General features: G+C 45.5%; 1 protein-coding gene across 4 annotated transcripts; it reads left to right on the top strand.

Annotated features, from left to right (window-relative positions):
• The first annotated feature begins 614 nt into the window (after positions 1 to 614).
• On the top strand, positions 615 to 23445 carry ZNF354A (zinc finger protein 354A). 4 transcript variants are annotated; one of them, XM_053907554.1, is made up of 5 exons: positions 615 to 804; positions 1811 to 1896; positions 6004 to 6130; positions 7340 to 7435; positions 21324 to 23445. In XM_053907554.1, exons 2-5 carry the CDS (start codon positions 1864 to 1866, stop codon positions 22874 to 22876), a joined length of 1809 nt encoding a protein of 602 aa, XP_053763529.1. In that variant the 5' UTR covers positions 615 to 804; positions 1811 to 1863; the 3' UTR covers positions 22877 to 23445. The 4 variants fall into 4 exon arrangements, with proteins under 4 accessions (XP_053763529.1, XP_053763530.1, XP_019325200.1 ...); XM_053907555.1 differs by lacking the exon at positions 615 to 804 and having other exon boundaries at positions 835 to 1896; XM_019469655.2 differs by lacking the exons at positions 615 to 804; positions 1811 to 1896 and adding an exon at positions 2112 to 2164.
• Positions 23446 to 24185: the final 740 nt, after the last annotated feature.

Raw genomic sequence — 24185 nt, 5'->3', positions numbered from 1 at the left:
TTCATAGGATACTAATTCTATCTTATCAACATTTCATTTCCTGCTATATTAACACAGGGGGGTACCCGTGACCCTATTCTTTCCTATAACTGACTCCATACATACCTGAACCTGCTCTTTCACTTTTTCCCATAACACTTACCTTCTAAAATGCTATACAATTGTATTCATGGTTTACTGTCTGCACCCTCCTGCCCCCCACCCGACCAAAAAACAAAAATGTTACTGAGAGCAATTAACTTTGTTTCGTTCACTGACATATTTCCAACCACTTACAGTGGCATTTGGCACATACCAGGAACACAATAACTTTGGTTGAATTAATGAAGGGAAAAAAGGTTTGTTCTTGTGGTTGTCTACTTGCCTTACTATCATAAGGCACCACTCTCAGCGAACTTCAGTTTCCTTCCCCAGGAACCCAGAGCCACGGCCTCGCAGCCCAAGGAGTGTCAACCCAAGCCCGGAAGTGAGAGCTGGGCACGTGACAAGCTCGCCTGGGCCCCGCCTCACCGACCAACACGGAGAACTACACTTCCCAGAATGCATGAGTCCTCGCGTGGACTACATTCCCCAGAAGCTTTGCGGCCATTACTAACCCGCCTCCTTCCCCACCTCTCCGGACCTGCGCGGGACTCTGGGTATTTGCTGCCAGAGCTAACAGCTACGGGGCTTGAAGTCGGTCCAGTATCGCCCGGGGACAAGTCCCCTACCCGGGCTGCTTTCCGCTGGGGCGGCGTCGGAGCCTCCGCCGGCGGCGTACGGCCGGGGAGGCGCGGTTCCTGGAACCTCCGAGGCCAGGGCGAGGTGAGCGGCCGAGGGTCGGCCGAATGCGGGAGGGAGGGAGGGAGGGAGGACCCGGGCCTCGGGAGGATGCGGCGCCAGGGCGCGGGGCACAGGCCCGGGAGGCGCGAGCGGGGCCTTTGTGGTTGCAGGCGGGACAGGGGCCGGGCACCCCCTATGTGCCCGCCCGCCCGGCACCGGCCGTCCCGCGGTCGTGCCTGTGACCGCGGCAGGTCGGGCACTTGTCCCCACTGGCCCAGGCCCCCCTCCCGCTCCTTCCCAACCGGTTCCCGGCACGCTACCTGCCCGGCTACCTGCTGACGGCTGTCAGCGAACGTGAGGAATTGTGTTTCCGCCCCTCACCGGCGGCACTGCCCTCTGGACGGCGGGCGCAGAGATGCGTTTTCCGCCAGAAGTGAGTTGTCCGCTTCCCCCCACGGCAGATCCTCGACTGGAACCGAGGTTTTCGGTTTCTGTGCCTGTTCTCAAGATAGCAGCCATAGGAAAACTGATGTCATCCCTTTCCGAAGCAGCTTTCTCCAAAAATCTGGAGATTCCTTGACAGGAGGGGAGTTGGGTGGGGAAAGCTTGAGGTGGAGAAAAGTTGTCCCATGCAGGCAGCGAGGTTGGGGCAGGTGTTCTGGAGGCGCGTGGTATAGATCCCGGTGCACCCTCCCTGACTGTGTGAAATGGGGCAAGGTGCTCCCGCTCTACCCTCAATTTCCTGATCTGTAGAATGGGGGTGCTGACAATGGCATCTGTGCTGCTGGACTAAACCGGTGTTGGCAGTCCCTGGCATGCGGTGAGATTCAGTGAGCCGCTGCGGCTGCTGATAGTCCTACACCCTTTTTCTCTGAGCCAGAGCGACCCGGCACTTCTCTGGTCCTGTCTGCTCACAGCTCCTTATTTCCCTCTCTGAGGGCACATGGGGTCATTCTCAGGTGGTGTGAGGATTTCAGATTTGGTGATTCTGAGGGGGTTTGAAAGCAGAAGGGGCTTCTCCCTCCTGGCTCCCTTTTTCTTCTTTCAGATCTGCCTTCTGGAGACTCCACCCATCCTAAGGGAAGAGCCCAGAAAGAAGATATGGCTATTGGACAGAGGGAAGCAAGGTCTCAAGTGAGTTCATTGCTACCTAAGATTTAGAAACAGGTTTTTTTGTTTTTTTTTTTAATCCTCAAACTGAAATTCTCTACTCAGTACAATCTTCTGCAGGACCTGGAACTCAAGCCCTTTTTCCTGGCCCACCTTGTTAGATGGTGGATTATGTAGGGAATGCTAACCTCCTCCCTGCCAATGCATGTCTAATGTTTCTCTTTTCTTTTCCTAACAGACACTACTTTTTATTCATTAATCTCAATTGAGTGTATGATTACTAACTTGACAGGTAAGATGCCACGTGGGGGCAGAACAAACAAACGTGCACATTTGGCAGTTCCTTTCTGGCCCTGCTTCCTTGGCTTACTCTGGTCTCCCTCCCTACCCTTCGCTTTTTCTTTCCATTCCTGAGTTTCCCATTATACCTTCCCTAGGTTTCTCCAACCCATCATTTATAGTGTTTTTTCTCCCTCTTAACCTTGTGGATCATGTGCCTTGCTTCCGCATTCTCTTGAAAACTGTTCTTGACCTGCCATTTTCATCTTCATGTTGTGGAACGGGGGAGGGACCCCATCCCGGGAGGCCCGTGCATGAACAAGGAATAGCCATGTTGGAGGGGACACAGTTGGAGAGGTCTCTTGACTGCGAGGGCAGAAAGAAGACTCCTCAGGAAGCAGCAGGGAGGATTTTGTGGGGTATCAGTAGTGGAGAGGCAGGGTATCCAGTGTCTGACAAGTAGGGCTTTTAAGCCAGACTGCTGGGTTTGAACCCATCTCCTTGGTTGTTGTCTCTGGGCCTTGGACAAATAGCTCCATCTCTCTGTGCCTGTTTCCACACCTGGAAAGTGGGGATCACAAGCATGCCTACCTCATAGGGCAGGTGAGAGGATCACGTGAACTCAAGTGCATGGAAAGTGTTTAGATCGGGCCGGGCCCTCGCAGATGGTCACTGTGTGGCGGCTGTAGGAGGTGATGATGTTACTGCAGTAGTAACATCAGTGCTGACAGACGGGAACTGCCATCCAGTGTTTCCAGGACCCGGGAGATACAGGTCCTTCCATGACTCACCTTCACCTGACAGTAGCAGTTAATGTCCCATGGGGGGACTTCCTGAGGGCTTTGCCTTTGTTCTCACTCTCCTGCCTGGGCAGCAATTATCATCCCCATTTTACATATGGGGAAATGGAGGCTCAAGGAAGCCCGGTGACCTGAATTCAAACCCAAGTGTGTCTGGCCTCTGGGTTCATGCTCATTACTGTCCAGCCATTCCCCTGGTGCCTCTCTCAGAACTCAGGGCAGACCCAGCCCCCGTGTCACCACCCTTCACTGTGACATTGTGTTTCAGACCCATGAAACTCGCTAGTGTCTGATCTTTGGGCCGAGGCCTGCCATTGCACGTTCCGGCTGCTTTTCTCTAAGGCTTTCCTCTTCCATTCCATTGGAGCCATGTTGCTCTCTTGGCCAGAATCTTCTCCATCTCTGTGTGTGAGTGAATCCTCGTGGCATTCTCCCTAACCTCACCTGCCACCCTTTTGTCACCTGCACGGGCTTGTGTGTAAAAGTCAGTGACAGGGTGTTTAAGAGCAGGGAGAGAATATACCGAGTGCTGGGTTAAAGGCAGACTTGAATTATTGTCCTGCCTCTGCTACTAAGAAAGTACGTGACCTGGGTCTTGACTGCCCTGGACCTTCTGGTTCTCGTCTCTAAAATGAGGATTGAACTGGGAAACAGCATACAGGCCTGTCCAGCTACACAATTTCATTGAGCAAATCATTGCACACGGTTTTCTTCTGGTCTATCAGTTGGATCGTAAATTCTTATGAGGGCTAAGATTATATATCTATATTAACTATTTCTAAGTTACCTTATTATACATGTATTGCATGCTCATGTTTAAAATTTCAGAGAATAGGCGTGCCTGGGTGGCTCAGTTGGTTAAGACTCCAACTTCGTCTCAGGTCATGATCTTGCAGTTTGTGAGTTCAAGCCCCACGTTGGGCTCTGTGCTGACAGCTCAGAGGCTGGAGCCTGCTTTGGATTTTGTGTCTCCCTCTCTGTCTCTGCCCCTCCCCTGCTTGTACGCTCACTTGCACTCTCTTTCTCTCTCTCAAAAATAAATAAACTTTAAAAAAATAATTAAATTTCAGAAAATAAAAAATATATACATAAAGAAGAAAGTGAAATCACTCTTAACCCAGCATTAAGAGATAGTTGCTGTCACCCCTTTGGTATATGTCCATCAGAATCCTTTTCTATTCACTTTTTGTGTGAATACCTACGTACATAGGTATGCATCTGTTTTACCATTTTAGCTTTTTTATTGTGATAAAATATACATGACATTATCACCTTAGCTTTTTTTGCATGTATAATTCAGTGGCATTAAGTACATTCACATTGTTGTGCGACTATCACCACCATCCATCTCCGTTGTATAGATTATCCCATTTATTTCTTAACCCCTTGAGGTAGACATTGAGAGGCAGTTTTGCAGAATGGTTAAGAATGGAGCCTTGGACGTCCTCCAAATTGCAGTTTTACCTCTACCCGTGACCAGCTGTGATATTGTGATTCATAGTATGAAATATATATTTGGTCTTCATTCCTGTTCCTGGCACATAGGAGATTATAAGGGTTTGGAAGCTAAATGATGAATAATAGTTGGTTTTTATTCTTGAAATAACTTCAGAGCAATAAAGATGAAATTGCTGTGTTTTGTTACTCATAACAAGTCATTTCAACCAAGCCAAAGTTGATATGAATGAGGTGACTTTTGAAAAGCCCCTAAGGATCCAGTCCAATCAGGGGAACCAACCTTGATTAGAGGGTTTGATCTTTCAGGCTCTCTACCCCAGCCTGGGGCCATTCATGCCTATGTAATGGCCAGTGATTTGATCCATTGTGCCTATGTAATGAAGCGGCCATAAGAACCCAGGACATGGTTTGAAGAGCTTCTGGATTGGTGAAGAGTTGTCGGTGGGGAGAGTGGTGCATCCAGGGAGGGCGTGGAAGCTCTACACCCTTCCCGCATACCTTTCACCTCTTTCCCGGGTCTGTTCTCAATAATATCCTTTTGGAATAAACCAATAATCTATTAAGTAAATGTTTTCCTGCATTGTGGCACTTTCCCTGCATTTACCACTTGAGCGAGTTAATTAAACCTGAGGAGGGGGGGGGTGGAAACCTGTGCAATTTATAGCCATTTGGTAAGAAGCACAGGTTACCATCTGGACTTGGGATTGGCATCTGAAGTTGAGGCAGTTTTGTGGGACTGAGCCTTAACCTGTGGAATCGGGCTCTCTCTCCAGGTAGATGGCATGAGAATGGAATTAAATCATAAGACACCTAGCTGGTGTCACACAATTGCTTGGCGTGTGGAAAACACACATGTCTGGTGTCAAAAGTAAAGCAGTATTGTAGTATTGAGAGTCGATACACAGGGGGAGTGAGTCTTCCTCTATACCAGCTGTTTGGTTTGGACAAATTTCTTTTTTTTCTTGTGTAAGATGGGGGCAATATAGTACCTATTTTATAGGGTTGTTGTAAAGATAAGTATTTACACTAAAAGTTAATACAAATCTCTTAAGAAGAGCTTGGTCCAAAGAAAGCTTTCAATAAATAATATTGTCCATTATTATTTGTCCATTATTATTGTCCTCTGGCTTCAAGATGGCGTCTCAAGTTAGTTAACCTAACTTAAGCCTGCAGTGATTTTATCAGTAACATCATGATAAACACCTTGGAGGTACATTTTTGCACACTGTTCATTGTGATGCAAATATAGTAATTGGTAAGTTAAAAGATCCACACATTTTAAGTCTTTAAATATCTATTATCAAATTGTCATCAGAAATGTTATTCTAAGTAACATTCCCACTAATGTCCTTAATTCCTCCCCACATCTCCTTACAGTGTTTAACACAGGGACTGGTTAACAATTCATGCTTTCATGAACACTTCAGTATATATTGATCACTGGCCGATTGTTCATTAAACAAATGACCTGAAACCTTCAGAAACCAGAATAACATCAGGAGCATTCATGGGAGCCCATCTACCCCCCACTGCCACCTTCTTCACTCTGCACGATGGGAGGTCCTAGGTGAGCTGGGATGGCTTGTCATTACAGGTGTCACTGACGTTTGAGGATGTGGCTGTGCTCTTTACACGGGATGAGTGGAGAAAGCTGGGTCCTTTTCAGAGAAACTTGTACCAGGACGTGATGCTGGAGAACTATAGTAACCTGGTCTCATTGGGTAAGGAAATTTTCTCTTGTAGATAAAAAAAAATTCAGAAATTAGGATAAGTCAGCACCTGCTTCCTTGGATAAAAGGCATGGGTCATCAGAAACTTCAGTTGAGGGGCACCTGGGTGGCTCAGTCGGTTGAACGTCCCAACTCTTGATTTCGATTCAGGTCATGATCATGATTTCATCATCAGGTCATGGCATCGAGCCCACACTCAGCATGGAGCCTGCTTGGGATTCTCTGTCCCTCTCTCTGCCCCCTACCCCATTCATGCTCTCAAAAAACAAAACAAAACAAAACAAAACAAAAAAAAAAAAACCTTTAGTTGAGTTTTACCCTTAGGTTTGTGTCAGATCACCATAAATAAATGTTAAACACATTTTCCCCTCTTATAGGCATGGAATTACCCCACACATGGAAATGAAGGAGGTGGTATTGATAATCCTCCCCTTCCCGGTCTATAATTGCACACTAGAAGTTTCCTCACAGTTTGGGAGTCATTTCACTGATTGTTCTGGGGTTTGTTTGCACCCCTCTCAACAGAGGGCTTTGTTCATTGGACCTACCATTTACCTTTCTTGCTTGGCTTTCCTAGGGGTCAGCAAGCTTTTTCTGCAGAGGGCCAGCTAGAAGATATTTTAGGCTTTGTGAACTACATTTGGTTTCTGTAACATATACCACCATGCTCAGAGGGCCATACATAAATAAACAGTGGTCTAGACTTGGCCTATGACCCATAGTTTGCTGACAGCTACCATCGTAGAAAGGGAGTCAGTGTTTCCTCATCTAGAGCAAGCTACTTTGTTCATAATCCTTTCCATAGGTACCTGTTTATAAGTATTTTTTTAATATGAAATTTATCGTCAAATTGGTTTCCATACAATACCCAGTGCTCATCCCAACAGGTGCCCTCCTCACGTTTATAAGTATTAACTTAGTCTGTACATCTAACATATTCCCTTTTCTATGGAAAGCTAATGTTATTAAAGCTGCAGATTTATCATGTTTCCCTAACATACAACTATTGCACAGCCATGTCCTACAGGTCCCTTGCCTTTGCCCGCACTATGCCCTCAACATCGTGGGGGCACAGCTGGAGCACCCCCAGAAGCTCTTTGTAACATGCCCTGAGTTTTCTGCTCAGGTCTATGATGCCTCTTTGAGTCAAAACAAAACCAAGTCTTTTTTGTCTCTCTCTTTTTGTTTGTGTATGAGCAGGACTCCTGTTTTCCAAACCAAAAGTGATCTCCCTGTTGCAGCAAGGAGAAGATCCCTGGAAGGTAGAGAAAGAAAGTCCTGGAGGCCCCTCTCTAGGTGAGTGGCTGGGACGGAGGAGCCCGGGAACCTCTTTGGGCAGCAGTCTGTTTACTAAGTGACGGTGGGGCTTGGAGATGTTGGTTGGGGAAGTTTCTCTGTCCTCAAGAAGTGGCGGGAGGGGACACTAAGGCCCCAGACAGGAGCCTCCTCTTATTCTGCGGGAATCATTTCCTAAGTGAATCTCTTGGGATCTCCTCTTATTCTTTCCTGTTCTCAGAGGAGGGCGGCACATCAGGTATTCAGTCAGCAAACAGTGTATTTGAAGAGTGGCAAAGAATTCATTCTGATGGAGGCTCAGGGGATGCATGTGAGACCAGGAGCTGAGAAAGAAAAGGGTGTCAGAAAGCTAGCAGGGGCCATGTTACAATGTGCTTCAACAAGATTCTTGGAGATGGACTGTCCCATGGAAAGAAAGGATTTTAAGCAGGAGAATGATATGGTCTTGGTGTTTTAGAAAAATTGGCCTAAATCTGAAACATGTAGAGGTCTTCCGATAAAGGCATGGCTTAAGAAGCTGTGGCAAGTCCCTTGCCCTGGCATGGAGCGCCATGTCAGACAAGAGCACGCTGGTATGGCCAGAGCTCCAGGGCAGGTCACAGAGCATGATGGTGATGTGCCCCCATTTGTGTTTAAGGAAAATTACGAGGCTGTTTGTATGTATAATATGCGTGGAAGTGCAGAGAGAAAGGTTAGGGGACACACCTTAGCTGGTAACAGTAGTCCTACTTGGAACGGAATCGAGAATGGGGGCAGGGGTAGGGATCAAGAATGGGCAGGATGAAAGAGGGCTTTATTTATGTGGAACCTGAATATTTCACAGAGAATATATTCATGGAGTCCTTATGCAATTTTGTTACTGAACCAAAGTGGGCCGACTACTTGGTGAGGTGTAGACAGACTACACCAGGTGGTAATATCTCACAGGGTCAGCTTTATTTGTAGAAGCAAGGAGATTGTGGAAAATAATTTACAAAGCCACATCTCCAGGAACAAGGGAAATAAGGCTGCTTTTATTAGGGCTTGGGATGGATATAGAGAAAGGGATTCTAGCGCCATAGAGAGATCAAGGTCATTTCTGGCACTGTGGATTGATCTGCTCAGGTGATCTGCTCAGGCAGCCTCCTCAGATGTTTCTTTTTCTGTTCCAGCAGTTAGTTTGTCTCTAAAAGGTAAGCAGGCAGGCAGGCAGAATCTTTTAGTTTAGTTCCTAAGTTCAGGGGGCCAATGTGGTAATAATTGGAGTTTATTTTTTTAAATTTTTTTTCAATGTTTATTTTTGAGAGACAGAGACAGAGCATGAGTAGGGAAGGGCAGAGAGAAGACACAGAATTCAAAGCAGGCTCCAGGCTCTGAGCTGTCAGCACAGAGCCTGACGTGGGGCTTGAACCCACAAACCGTGAGATCATGACCTGGGCCAAAGTCGGACGCCCAACTGACTGAGCCACCCAGAGACTGAGCCACCGGGTGGTGGGGTAGGAAGGTGGGATCTGAGGATGCAGAGAAATAGTCCAGGCACAGAAAAGGGCATGTGTGTTTGTGCAGACAAAGAAAGCCAGCAGGTGCTGATGGGAGCCAGGAGAGAGCAGCAGGGACCAGGTCCCACTGAGCCAGGGAAGCCCGGACACAGGATTTGGACTGTGTCCGAGAGCCATGCACAGTGCATGAGGAGTCGGAAGTACCTGGCCACGGACCCGGGTTTACCCTCTGCAGAGATCAGTCTGCAGCAGACAGGGAGCCTGTTGGCATGGAAGTGGGGACTGGTCCCGGCTGTCCTCAGGTCCACACAAGTCAGTGACGGCCCCCCACGCTGTGGGCCCCACAGAGGACCCGTGGGATGGGCAGATGCATTCCCTAGCCCCCAGGCCCCGGTAGCTTTATTCCTACAGTAAGTTGAGGTTTTTGATATGGGAACTACCTTTGTTTTTTGGTTTTTTAGCATTTATTTATTTGAGGGAGACAGAGAGTGTGTGAGGGAGGGGCAGAGAGAGAGAGAGAGATTGAGAGAGAGACAGAACCCGAAGCAGGCTCCAGGCTCCAAGCTGTCAGCACAGAGCCCCACTCAGGGCTCGAACCCACCAACCGTGAGATCATGACCTGAGCCCAAGTCAGATATTTAACCAGATGTTTAACCAATTGAGCCACCCAGGAGCCCCCGGATTTCTTTTTTTTTTTTTTTTTTTTTTTTTTTAACACTGACTTATGGAATCAGAGTTCTGTGGAAGCTGGTAGAGGCCACCACGAAGTGATCAGAGAATGCAGGCCATCAGGGAACCAGGTGGGGTTGAGGAGGGTCCTCAGTCCCGCTGTTGGGTGTGAGCCGGGTCTGGCATGGAAGGTCAGAGGAAGAGCAGGGCTCCCTTTGCCCTGACCTCAGGAGCCTCTGATCCATTAATGAATCTGAGTGAAGTGAGTATTCGTTCAGTTAAGGGGAATAGATTGTGTGACTAGAGTCCAAAGCTGTCCTGAGAGGCTCTGGGGCCACCGGGTGGTGGGGAGGAGTCCGGTCAGCCTCCTCCTCCATTCTGGGGAGACGTCCCTGGGTGGGACGTGGGTAGACCGTGGGTGGACGTCGGACGGACATAAGGACATCACAGCTGACCAGTATGTGGGTGTCTCTGGATGGAATGAACTCCCTCTCTTCCCTCAGAGGTGGAAGTCACATGGGCCACCCTGGGAGTCCGGGCATGTGGCTGTGTCTGTCCTGTACCCGTGGGGGGTTGGGGGGCTCCATCTGCCTGGACTGAGGGGACCTCAGAGCAGCTTCCCCTCCCAAGGGCAGCTCACTCCCCTGCGAGCACGGGTGAGGGAGCCGGTGTTCATGGGAGTGCCTTGGCTTGTTCACTCTAGACCCAAACCAAAACCTTCCCCTTGGGCAGCCAGTGATGGAAAAGCCCGTGCTCCCGGGGTAGGACTCCTAGAACCTCTAACTGCCTCCAAATATCCTCTTTTAAAAAAAATTACTTTTATTTCAATACTATTCACAAATAGGAAAAACAAAACAAAAAAACAAAAACGAACTGTCATCCCAGGTATGTAGGCTTTAACTTGAGAGATGGAAGGAGATGGCACGCAGGGTGTGTGTCTCTTCTGAGTCTATGAGCCTAAACTGTAATCACTGAGGTTGTGCTCTTCTGGAAGAGTTGTAATAAGGTGATACACATCATGAGTTTGCTTTACACCCAAAAGTCAAACTATTCTTGAAATCTAAAATTCAAAAAATGCAGGGAGGGGTACCTGGGTGGTTCAGTTGGTTGAGTGACTGGCTCCTGATTTCAGCTCAGGTCCTGATCTCGTGGTTGTGAGATCGAGCCCTGCGTGGGGCTCCTTGCTGAGTAGGGAGCCTGCTTGGGATTGTCTCTCTCTCTCTGCCCCTCCCCTGCTCACTCTTTCTCAAAATAAATATTTTTAAAAATGCAAGAATGATCTATGTAAACAATTACCTCCAATGAAAATATGTTCTTCTTTCTCCGTCATTTTCTCTTCCTTTGTTATCTGAACGCAAGAAGCCTTGTAGGGTGGACTGAACCTGGGCCACGTGGTCAGCCAGGGGGCCACCTGGGAGTTGCCTTCCACCCACCAAGCTGTGCTAGGACTGCCCCTGCACAGGGGGCAGGGGTCTTCTAATTTGCACGAAAGTGCTGCCCTTAGCAGCCTAGTGACCCAGCAGGTAGTGGTTTAAAGAGTGAATCTCTTAAGAGGTAAAAGCAGAGCCCAGGTGCTCTGGAGCCATGTCCAGTATGTTCAGGTCAGTCTTGTCCTTGTCCCTTTCACTCCCCAACAAGACCCCTGCATGGCCCTGCACCTCCCTACTGCCACCAGCATCTGTTCTTGTAGCTGCCAGAATGCTCTATTAAAAGGTAAATTATGGGGCAGCTGGCTGGCTCAGTCAGTTGAGTGTCCAACTTTGTCTTAGGTCATGATCTCACAGCTTGTGGGTTCGAGCCCTGTGTCCAGCTCTGTACTGACAGCTCTGAGCCTGGAGCCTGCTTTAGATCCTGTGTCCCTCTCTCGCTCTGCCCCTCCCCTGCTCATGCTCTGCCTCTCTCTCTCTCAAGAATAAATAAATGTTAAAAAAAAAAAAATGTAAAAATGTCAGGTCATCTCACTCTCATGCACAAACTGCTCATGGCTTCCATCACATGGAGCACAATCCAGAGTCCCCAGAGTGGCATCTGGAGCCTACATGGTCTAGCCCTGGCTGTCTCTTCACCTTCCCCTCCTTCTGCTCTGCCCTTCATCTGAGGACTGTAATCACTGTGGCCACCTTGCAGGGTCAGGCAGGCCAGGCAGACTCCCACCCCGGGGACTCTGCACTTGTTTTTCCCTCCCCATTCTTCTTCCTGATGTCCACAAGCCCACTGACACTTCCTTGAGGTGGTACTTTCTTGAATAGATCCAGCTCAATTCTTGTTGCCCTCCCTCCACATCCTGTATCCCCTCACCATGCTCTGTTTTCCTCAGGGTGCTTCTCATGGCATGATAGTACATAATTCATTCATTATCCCTTCTCTGGACTATCAACTCCCTCAGGTGGGATTGTCTGATTTGCTGCCATTTCCCCAGTACTGAAAACAGTGTCGGTCAGAGTAGGCTTCCAGTTAATGAATACGTGAATGACTCAGCTAGGCTGGTAATTATGGAGACACAAAGAAGTGAGCGAATCTCAGAGACACTTGGGAGATAAGAGAAGCAGGGCTTGGAGATGGATTCGATATGAAGACAAAGGAAGTGGGTTATCAGGGGAGCTTGGTTTGTGGCTCTTTCTGGGATGGGTAATGATTTCATTCACTGAGATAGTGACCCTACAAGGAGATCAGATTTGGGGGGTGGTAGAAATAAGGTTTTGGATGAATTAAGTTGCTTTTGATTGACCCAGTTATCCCAGGGGAGAGGTCAAATAACATGTTAGATTTGGAGTACTACCCCTCAAAATATAGACTGGGTGTGAAATGTAAATTTGGGAAATCCTGGTCGTTACTGGGTAATTGAAACAGTGGGTGAGTTTGAATTAGTCTATGGACTGGGTGCAGAGTACAGTAAGAGCAAGAAAGGGCCCAGAACTCAATCTTGAGGAACTCTGGCATTTCATGGCCAGGTGGAGAGAAATGGGCCCACAGGGAAGACAAATGTAGGTATCCTGCAGAAGGAAAAATTAGGAGACCTGGTGTCCTTGAGGTCAAGGCTTATAGCAGGTTGGTAACAGTAGAGGTGGGGAGAAGTAGAGGAGTGTGAGACCCATTTAGATGGTAGAATGAACAAGTCTTGGAAATTGATTAGCTGCGGGAGAGGGGTTAAGGATGCCTCTTAACAGTTTTGATTACAGAGACAAGGGTTTATACAGCTTGGAGGGAATGATCACGAATTCAGTTGTAGGCATGCTGAATTTGAGGAGTCTTTGAACCCTCTAAGTTACTATGTTCAGTGGGCTCCTGTATAATTGGGTGTGGAGAGCAGAAGTCTTGCTTAGCGTATATATTTGGAATGGAAGCTGGCCTGTGGAAAGGGTGCAGAGCAGGGAGAATTGAGGTCCAAGGACTAAGCCCTGAGGAACTCCCAATGATTGAACATCACTAGGACAACGAGTACACAAAGGAGACTGAGGCTGGAATGTGTAGCTTAGGAAGAGAGCGTCTCCAGGAAAACAAGGGGTCACTGTCATACACTGCTGAGAAGTAAGTTAGGTGGGAACTGCAGAGAACATTTTGTCTCAGCCACGAGGAGGTCATGGCTGCCTTAGCGCGGGTGGCGGTGAGGACAGAAGCCAGAACAGAGCCTCTGAGGGGTGATGGGCAGGAGGAAGTGAACAGGTGCAAGATACTGTAGAAGATCAGATTTGAAGAAGAGATAGCAACAGCATTGAAAGAGCCCTCCTGTGCATATAAACAGACATTTCTCCGTATACTTCCGTTTTCCTTTGTCCACTCTGGTTAGAGCACACAGCACACGTTATTTTGCCCTTTTCACCTGATGTGTATTGAAACCCTCCATGGCAGCACATAGAGGGCTTCCTCGTTCCAGGGAGTAGCTCTGGATGATGTTGGCCCAGCAGGTCTAGTTTGGACTGCGATTTGATAGGTGGTATGATTGCTGATTCGCATGATGGGTATCACTTTAAAGCTGTAAAGCTGTACCTTTACCACCTACCCGTGTAAAGTCCATGATGTATTACAGTGAGAGCCCAAATGTCCTTCACAGCAATCTGGTTGAATAAACTGTGGCACATTCACACAGACTTCTGTGAGGAAGACTTCTGTAAATTCCACTTTGGGGTGATCTCCACAATTTATTAAGAAGTGGGAGAAAGTGTAGGAAGTGTAGAAAATAGTACTTTTAGCTAAAGAAGAAGGAGACACCAAAACAGAAGTGTCTATTTGATTAGGTTTTTTTTTAAGGAGGGAAAAGCGGGGCACCTGGGCGGCTCAGTCAGCTGAGCGTCCAACTTCGGCTTAGGTCATGATCTCTCAGTTTGTGGGTTTGAGCCCCGTGTCAGGCTCTGTGCTGGCAGCTCAGAGCCTGGAGCCTGCTTCGGATTTTGGGTCTCCCTCTCTGTCCCTTCTCCATTCGCGCTCTGTCTCTCTCTCTCAAAAATAAACATTAAAAATAAATAAAAAATAAAAGGAGGGAAATGCCCCTTCCCCACCCTCCCCCCACCAAAAATAAAAAAAGTAAAAGCAGATCAATAAAAGCGATTATCTATAAGGTGAAGGCAAAAAAGAAGAAAGGATGAAGAGAACTTAGAATTTAAAAAAATGGGTTTTTTTAATTTTTTTTGAGAGACAGAGATAGAGTGCAAGCTGGAGAGGGGCAGAGAGAGAGGGAGACACAGAATCCCAAGCAGGCTCCAGGCTCTGAGCTGTCAGCATAGAGCCCAACGCGGGGCTCAAACTCACGAACTGTGAGATCATGACCTGAGCTGAAGTCGGACACTTAACCAATTTAGCCAACCAGGCGCCCCTATCACAGCAGTTTGAATAAACATCCTTAGTGATTTCTAGGTGTGATATTTTAAATTATAACAATATATATTTGGTCTTCCTCCCTGTTTCTGGCACAGAGCTCCCAAAACTCTTGGAATTTCCTATTGATGAGAGCAATAACGATCACTTGTTATGTTGGTGAGGTGACTTTGGGACCCCACCTAAGAATGGGCTCTGGTTGCCAGGAGAGCCAGCTGTGATTAGAGGGTTGGCATTTTCAGTCTTGTCTCCCTGACCTCCGGGGAGGGGAGAGGACTGGAGGTCAAATCAATTGCAACGGCCAATGATTCAATGATTTAATCAATTGTGGCTTTGTAACAAAGTCTCCATAAAAACCCAAAAGGACAGAGTTCAGAGAGCTTCCTTGTTGGTGAACATTTGGAGATTTAGGAACAGTGGTGCACTCAGGGCATGGAAGCTTCTCTTTCCCCTGAATACTGCCTTATGCATCTCTCATCTGGCTTTTCCTGAGTGACGTCCTTTTGTAATAAACGAGTGATCTAGTAAGTGAAATATTTGAGTTCTGGGAGCCATGCTAGGCTATTAAAACTAAGGAGGGTTTGTGGGAACCTCCCAATTTATAGCCCATTGATCAGAAGCACAGATGAAAATTTGGACTTGCAACTGGTATGTGAAGGGGTCAGGGGACAGTCTTGTAGGACTGAGCCCTCAACCTGTAGGGTCTGATGCTGTCTCCAGGTAGCTCGTTGAATTGAGTTGAATTCCTAGGTTGTTGCTTGTTGGTAGTGTGGGAACTGCCCCTCTCCCCCCACGGGAATTAGTGCACAGCTTTTAGTTAGCTTATAGGCAATAATAACTTCAAACAATAGGTAGGGCAGATCTGAGGACCGAGAGGTGGTCCTGTGGGACCAAGAGGGTTGTTGGCTTCACACAAGATAGAAATCAAACTCAAGCAAAGAGGAAGTGAGAGCAAAAGTTATTGAAGATACAGAGAGCGCACAGATACAGAGTGTCTGGGAGACTCAGGGAAGAAGAGTGTCTCATCTTTGCTTGGGGTGCAAGGCTTCTACTAAGGACAGTGGTCTGGCGTGTGCGTGCTTTTAGGCAGCCAGGAACTGGTCGAAACAAGGACAAGTGCTCAAGTGCCTTCTGTGAGTCACTTATTCCCTGGAGCCAGGAGTCTTGGGTCAAGGTGTCTCAAGTCAGTGGTCTTTAAAGTACCTGAGGACTCTGCCCCATCTCTCCTGAGATGTTACTTGTTGTGCTGGAAGACTCCAAAGATAGCATTAACTCCTTGACCTTTACAAGGAGGACATACATTAAGGCACACGTAAGCCGGGCGTGCAGGTCATGGCAAGAATAGAGGCAGGAAAAAAAAGGCAGTCCTTAATGGGGTCCCTTCAGTTTCCCAATCTCAGTAAGCTTAAGTGGTTATGTTTACAAGTAGAGTTCTTACCTTTGAGAAGCATGTTCTGACATAGGATGGGTGAAATGATAGAGTATCTGGGACTTACCTGGTCCCCCTGCAACACACTGGAAGAGATGTAGGGGTGTGCGGTACTGTGTTCAGCCTGCTCTAAGAATCCCACACTGCTTCACCAGAGATTTAGTGTCTCACAGTTCTTGAGGCTAGAAATCCAAAGTCGAGGTATTGACGTGGCCGCGCTCCCCCTGAGACTCTGGTACATTCCTTCCTTGCTTCTGGGGGTGGCCCAAAATCCTTGTTCCTTGGTTTACAGCTGTGCCACTCTGGTTTCTGCTTCTCTTGTCACTTGGTGTTCTTCCTTTGTGCCTTCACACGGTCTTTTCTCTGCGCATGCCTGTGTCCACACTTTCCTTTTATAAGGACACCAGTCATACCGGATGAGGACTCAGTGGTCGCATCTTAACTTGATTAACTCTTCAAAGACAGTTTCCAAATAAGGTCACACTCTGAGTTACTGAAAGTTAGGACTTCAGCCTATCCTTTTGGGGGACACAGTTCAACTCCTAACAAGGCAGTAGATGAAACAACATTGGTGATGGTTGAAGCCGGCTTGGAAATTCACTGTACAGTTCGCTCTACTTTTTGTATATGTTGAACATTCTCCATAATAAAAAGCTTTAAAAAGTTAGAATTAGCAACAAAATTTTGAGAACAGCATTTCTTTTTCACCAACACAGACATGGTGGAGGTGTGCAGATGTGTATACTACCCCGTCATGGTGTTCTGTATAATTCCTGGCATGTAGTTCCCTCAGTCCTTGGATTTTAGTAGAAAGTCTCTGAGACTGCAGTGCGTATGATGTTTTTATAGGAATAACTTTGAATCTGGGGGAGCCTGGGTGGTTCAGTCGGTTAGGCATCCAACTTTGTCTCAGGTCATGAACTCACTGCTTGTGGGTTCCAGCCCCATGTCAAACTCTGCTGACAGCTCGCAGCTCAGAGTCTGGAGCTTGCTTTGGATTCTGTGTCTCCCTCTCTCTCTCTGTCCCTCCCCCTCTGAGCTCACTCTCATATAAACATTTAAAAAAGTAAAAAGAAAAAGAAATAACTTTGAATCTGTCCACCTACAGGATAAGGTGGGAACAAAGTCTGGAAAGCTGGTTTGAGTTCAAAGATTTTGATGGTGCTTTAGGCCTTCCACTATCCAGCCTATATCTAAGCCTTTAAAATCCCATCTTATATGTTTCTGCCAAAAAACTAACCACCACCTGTACCCCTTCCCTACTGGCACCCTCCACTAAGGGTAGTTTGGGTGGTGCTCTAAGCTCACATTCATGTCCATTTCTACCTTGTAATTTTGTCGTAGAAATTATCACATGATGTGATATCCTATTTCTTCTTTGTCTCTAATACCAAACTGGGAACTCCTGAACTGTTTCTTTTCATTACTGGATCTGGGATGTCTTATGGATCACCAGTGCCTAGGATAGAGGTATATTATAGGTGCTTTTTAACTTTTTGATAAACGAGGCGCCTGGGTGGCTCAGTCAGTTGAGCATCCGACTCTTGATTTTGGCTCAGGTTATGATCCCAGGGTTGTGCAGTCGAGCCCCATGTCTGGCTCCATGGTGAGCGTGGTGCCTGCTTGGGATTCTCTCTCTCTCTCTCTCTCTCTCTCTCTCTCTCACTCACTCACCCTCTCTCCCCTTCCTTCTCTCCTCCTCCCTCCCTCCCTCTGCCCCTCTCCCCACTCACATGCCCTCTCTCTCTAAAAAATAAGTCAATAAATCCATCCATCCCATGTCCAATTTCTTGTTCAGCTTTAAACAAGACGTTTCAAGAGCATTTCTCTACTTGATGTTTCTATTTTATCACCTCCCTTTGTTTCCTGTGTACACCCCAGTGGGGCTTTCTTCCTCGCTATCCACGAAAAGCATGGTCACTAAATCCCATACTATTTCCATCTTGGCACAAGCAGGGTTAAGTTTATAGTCCCCACGTTATTTGCCAGAGTTGCTCACATACTCCTTCCCTGAAGTACTCTCTTCCTCTGGCATCTGATTTTCCTCCTTTTCTTGACTTCTAATGTTGCCATGCCTAAGTGACTTTTCAGTTCTTCAGCTTTAAGTAAAATTTATCTATGGAGGACTCCCAAATACCTGACTAGCTCTGACCTTTTCTTCAGGCTCCAAAATACATAACAACTGAATGCCTCAGCATCTTCCTTCAGGGCCTGTGAAAGCATCTCAGCCACAACACACACATCTGAAATAGAAGGCCCCCTCAGACCTGCCCCTCTCCTGGTCTTCTGGTAGCTTGTGCAGCATTCATCGTTTTCAAGCCAGAAACCTAGGCATAATCTCTTAGCTGCTTCATTCCTGTTCAGCACCCCACACATCATCCATCAGCAAGCCTGGTCCTGCTACCAGTTCCTGAAATGATAATCCTGCTGCATTATCTGTGCCTCCTCTATCCCCTTGCTCAGCTGCCTAACTACAGCAGCCTCCCAAGTGATTTCTCTCCTCCCTGCCTCCACTTAGGCCCCACCAAGTATTAGATACTCGACCTCACATGTGAATTGTTGAAGATAAATTTGGAGGATCTTAAGGAAGTTGGCAGCATGCTAAAATGTGGATTTTAAAAAGATTACTCTGGCTATGGCATGGAGATTAAATTACTAGATACCAAGACTTGAGGCCAGAAGACTAGGAGACCATGGCACAAACAGTGAGACATGAGAAACAAAATACCATTTAGGCATCTGACCCAGTGCTCAGGGCTCCAGTCGTAAGTTAGCAAGACTGAGTTGGAGAAGGGATGAGGAAGGTGTTGGCAAAAAGTAAAAATGCTCCTCTTTCCCTTACAATAAATAATAAAGACACGAGTGCAGGTAAAATTCATCAAGAAGGTTGTGCAGAGTGGGGGGGGGGGGGGGGGGCGGATTCCAAACCCTAGGGGATACCAAATATTAAAAAGGGAACAGAAAAAGTTATTCATGAAGGAGACTGAGAAGTAAAACTAGTAGAAAAGAGGGGCACCTGGGTGGCTCAGTCGGTTAAGCATCCGACTTCAACTCAGGTCACTATTTCACGGTTCATGGGTTCGAGCCCCACATCAGGCTCTGAGCTGACAGCTCGGAGCCTGGAGCCTGCTTCGGATTCTATGTCTCCTCCTCTCTTTGCCCCTCCCCTGCTCATGCCATGTCTCTCCCTGTCTCTCAATAATAAATAAATGTTAAAAAAAAAAAATTTTTTTTAACTAGTAGAAAAGAAAAAGCAGAATATACTATGTTCACCAAGCAGAGAGAATTTGTACACAGGTGAGAAAGGGAATGTCAGATAGGAATCTCAGACACAGTGAGATGCAAAGGATTTTTTTTTTTTTTAATTGTCAAGTTGGCTAACATACAGTGTATACAGTGTAGTCTTGGCTTCGGGAGTATTCCCATGATTCATCACTTACAACACCCAGTGCTCATCCCAACAAGTGCCCTCCTCAATGCCCATCACCCATTTTCCCTCCCCCATCAACCCTCAGTTTGTTTTCTGTATTTAAGAGTTTCTTATGGTTTGCCTCCCTGTTTGTAACTTATTTTTTCCTTCCCTTCCCCCATGGTCTTCTGTTAAGTTTCTCATTCCACATACAAGTGAAAACATAGGATATCTGTCTCTCTCTATCTGACTTACTTCACTTAGCGTTAATACCCTCCAGTTCCAGCCACATTGTTGCGAATGGCAAGGTTTCATTCTTTTCCATTGCCGAGTAATAAAAAGATTTCATTCTTTTTCATTGTATATATAAACCACATCTTCTTTATCTATTCATCTGTTGATGGACATTTGAGCTCTTTCCATAATTTGGCTATTGTTGATAGTGCTGCTATAAACATTGGGGTGCATGTGCCCTTACGAATCAGCACTCCTGTATCCTTTGGATAAATTCCTAGTAGTGCCATTGCTGGGTTGTAGGGTAGTTCTATTTTTAATGTTTTGAGGAACCTCCACACAGTTTTCCAGAGTAGATGCACCAGTTTGCATTCCCACCAAGAGTACAAGGGAATTCCCCATAGGAGCCTTTTAAATAGTTACCTCTAGCCCAGGAGAAGATGCCAAACTAAATGCACAGCCATTCCCCTGGCAAAATTTAATATTCTCAACTGCATCCTCTCCCAATTTTAAGATTTGTTGAGTTCAATTCTGTTTTGTTTTGTTTTTTTCCACCACTTTAGCACGTTAGGTCTCTTTTACCTTTTTATATTTATACCTGCCTTGTTTATCTTTGACTCTTTTCTACACTGTCTGCATAGCCTCTTTTGCTTGATGCATGAGCAAGGCTGCCTTCCCAGCTTCACACACCTTTTTGGCATCATGCCTATCTCTGGCACCTCTGGATTAACTATAACATGTTCCTATTTGGACTGGCCATGAGTGTAATCACCCATTGATGAACTCCCATCACCCATGTAATGTCCTGTCCGGGAAGGTAACTTCAAGTGCTTGAATCGTGTGTGTGTGTGTGTGTGTGTGTGTGTGTGTGTCAGAGAGAGAGAGAGAGAGAGAGAGAGAGAGAGAGAGAGAGAGATAAGGAATTGAGAATATTTGACATTGTTCAGATCAGGAATATGTAAGTAATTAAGGAAAATTAGCAACATTTCATATATAATTCAGATGCCATCAGGAGTTTCTATAATTGGGCATGTTAATCTGCTTGTTGCAGAGAACACTTATGGTAGAAAAGAAAGTCTTATATTTAGCTGTAGGTAGATATATAATTATATCTAATATAAAGGTATGTAACAATAAGGGCTCCTGGGTGGCTCAGTTGGTTAAGTGTCTGACTTCAGCTCAGGTCATGAGTTCACGGTTCATGGGTTCAAGCCCCATGTCGGGCTCTGTGCTGACAGCTCAGAGTCTAGAGCCTGATTTGGATTCTGTGTCTCCTTCTCTCTCTGCCCCTCCCCTGCTCACGCTCTGCCTCTCTCAAAATTAAACATTAAAAAAATAAAGAGGTATAGAATACATATTTTTAAATCCTGTGGTAAATGCTATAATAAGGGGAATGGAGTGTGGAAACTCAGTCAAGAAAGGACTCCGTTAACTTCTGAACTGAATCTGAAGTATACAAAGGAATTTGGCATGAGGGAAAGTAGAAAGGACTACAGATACAGATTACGCACAATGAAGAGAAAGGTTATGAAAATAATTTTGGAGTCTTTCATGGCTTTGGACTCTGATCCCAGACTGCCTTTCTGAACTCATGCTCCCCTGGTCACTCCTACACTCACCTTCTTTAAATAGGTTTGTTTTATTCTTTTCTCCACACTAGTACTTCAGTTCCCATTGATTCTTTTTCTGTATTGCTTAAATCTTAACGTTTTCCTCTTCTTATGTTTTCCTCTTATGTTTGGCCAGATACCAAGACCTTATTTAAATACCATCAATACTTATTTATTATCTACAGTTGGTCTCAGTAACCAAATACTGTATCACAAAAAACATCTTTAGTTTTTTCTTCCCCTCCAGGGTGGAAGGGCAGTCACAAAACCACGAAGTCAACTCAAACACAAGATTCTTCCTTCCAAGAGCTGATAATGAGAAGATCCAAAAGGAATGGACCCTGGGACTTTAAATCAGAAAAACCCTGCATTTATGAATACAGAGTAGAGAAAAGGCAAGAGAAAAAAGAAAGTGTCCAGACAATTTTAGTCACCCACAAAAAAATCCTTGCTGTAGAAAAAAGCCATAAAAATGCTGAATTTGGCCAAAACTTCAGTCCAAAGTCAGTCCTTGTTAAGCAACAGATGGTCCCCAGAGAAGAAACACCACCAAAATGTGAAATACAAGGAAACCGCTTCAAACAGAATCCGTATTTACTTAATCAGCCAAAAATCAACACAGCAGAGAAACGCTATAAATGTAGTATATGTGAAAAAACCTTCATTAACACTTCATCCCTTCGCAAGCATGAGAAAAACCACAGTGGAGAGAAATTATTTAAATGTAAAGAATGTTCAAAAGCCTTTAACCAAAGTTCAGCTCTCATTCAACATCAAATAACTCATACTGGAGAGAAGCCCTATGTGTGTAAAGAATGTGGGAAAGCCTTCACTCTTAGTACATCCCTTTATAAACACCTAAGAACCCATACTGTGGAGAAATCCTATAGATGTAAAGAGTGTGGTAAATCCTTCAGCAGGAGATCTGGCCTTTTTATACATCAAAAAATCCACGCTCGAGAAAATCCCCATAAATATAATCCAGGTAGGAAGGCATCTGGCCTTCCTGGATGTCAGAGAATTCACCTCAGAAAGAAGTCCTATTTATGCAATGAATGTGGCAACACCTTCAAGTCTAGTTCATCCCTTCGTTATCATCAGAGGATTCACACAGGAGAGAAACCTTTTAAGTGTAGTGAATGCGGGAGAGCCTTCAGTCAGAGCGCATCTCTTATTCAGCATGAAAGAATTCACACTGGAGAAAAGCCCTATCGATGCAACGAATGTGGAAAAGGTTTTACTTCGATTTCCCGACTGAACAGACACCGAATTATTCATACTGGTGAGAAGTTTTATAACTGTAATGAATGTGGTAAAGCCTTAAGTTCCCACTCAACGCTGATCATCCATGAAAGAATTCACACTGGAGAGAAACCATGTAAATGTAAAGTGTGTGGGAAAGCCTTCAGGCAGAGTTCAGCCCTCATTCAACATCAGAGAATGCACACTGGAGAAAGACCCTATAAATGCAACGAGTGTGGGAAAACATTCAGGTGTAACTCATCCCTTAGTAACCACCAGAGAATTCACACAGGAGAGAAACCGTATCGATGTGAGGAATGTGGTATATCTTTTGGCCAAAGTTCAGCTCTTATTCAGCATCGCAGGATTCATACGGGAGAGAAGCCCTTTAAATGTAACACATGTGGGAAAACTTTCAGACAGAGCTCATCACGGATTGCCCATCAGAGAATTCATACTGGAGAGAAACCCTATGAATGTAACACATGTGGGAAACTCTTCAACCACAGGTCATCCCTTACTAATCATTACAAAATCCACATTGAAGAGAACCCCTAGAAAGTAGATTTGCATGTGCGAAAGCCTTAAACCAAAGCTCAGCAGAATACATGCGTAAAATACAAATGTAATAGATAGGAAAAATCTTCCTGTAACCTAGGCCTCATCAGATTCCGGATTCCAAGGATAAGCCTTGACTATGTAATAGATAATGAGGAAAGTAGAAAGTGTTCGTGCCTATCAGGCACTTTTAAAATAACCTAAAATGAAGAATTCACAACCGGAGACCCTTCCGGCATTTGTAAAATAATTGTTTTCTTTCTACAGCAGTGTATGCTAGAGGTCATATGTGATTGTCATAAACATCTGGGTGAGGGGAGGTGTGCCCTGGATTTTTCATTAAAAAGACATAAATCAGTAATACTTTTTTACAACTAACACTTAATAGCATATAAAAGATGCGATCAAATTATACCCTTCTAGAGGAAAGGACCAAATAAAAGATAAAAAAAGAAGAAAAAACTATAAACTACCTCTTAAGTTTCTGGGGTTTGTCCTTTTCCTGACCTGATGTCAAATTTTGTGCATGGATTTCATTTACAAATAGAAATAAAAGTCTGTTCTCTTCATCCTTGGTCCTTCTAGTAATTGCTGTGAATTTGGAATTTCCTAACCAATCACTCATTCTGTTCTCAGAATTTATTATTTATTGTGAAGTCATTTATCATGAAAGTATACCTGCTATACACGGAGCTGTCATCCTAGGTACATTAAGCAATTATTTCAAATTTAAAACTATTAAATATACATGAATTCATGAATGTATATTTCATGGAAATATACATTTCATGGAAATATACATTCCATGGATATGAGCTATCCAAAGAAAGATAGCTATCCAAAGATAGGGAAAGAGCTATCCAAAGAAGTTTCATGAATCTAATACCTGTGCCAAAAGATTGAAAGATATGTCAATGATTTCATGACATAAGTAGGTTTTCCACTTAGTATGCTCACGTGTCACACAATTTCAGGAAAACAAAAGGCAATTATAAACAACTCTGTTTTTGTTTTTGTTTTTGCCCTAGTTCTGGGGCAGCTACTATGCTGCACACTGGTAGTCTTTAAAAAAATTTTTTTAATGTTTATTTTTTGAGAGAGAAAGAGAATGCGAGCAGAAGAGGGGCAGAGAGAGAGAGGATCCAAAGCAGGCCCTGTGCTGAGAGTGGAGAGCCCAATGCAGCCCTCAAACTCACAAACCATGAGATCATGACCGGAGCCAAAGTTGGACACTAAACCAACTGAGCCACCAGGCGCCCCTACAGACTGGTAGTCTTAAGAAGAAAGACACAGCTCTTAGAGATGCCAT

This window comes from Panthera pardus, unplaced genomic scaffold (genome assembly GCF_024362965.1).
Source record: "Panthera pardus isolate Hobbes unplaced genomic scaffold, ASM2436296v1 HiC_scaffold_2, whole genome shotgun sequence".
NCBI lineage: Eukaryota > Metazoa > Chordata > Mammalia > Carnivora > Felidae > Panthera > Panthera pardus.
This window is presented reverse-complemented; position numbering and strand designations above follow the sequence as displayed.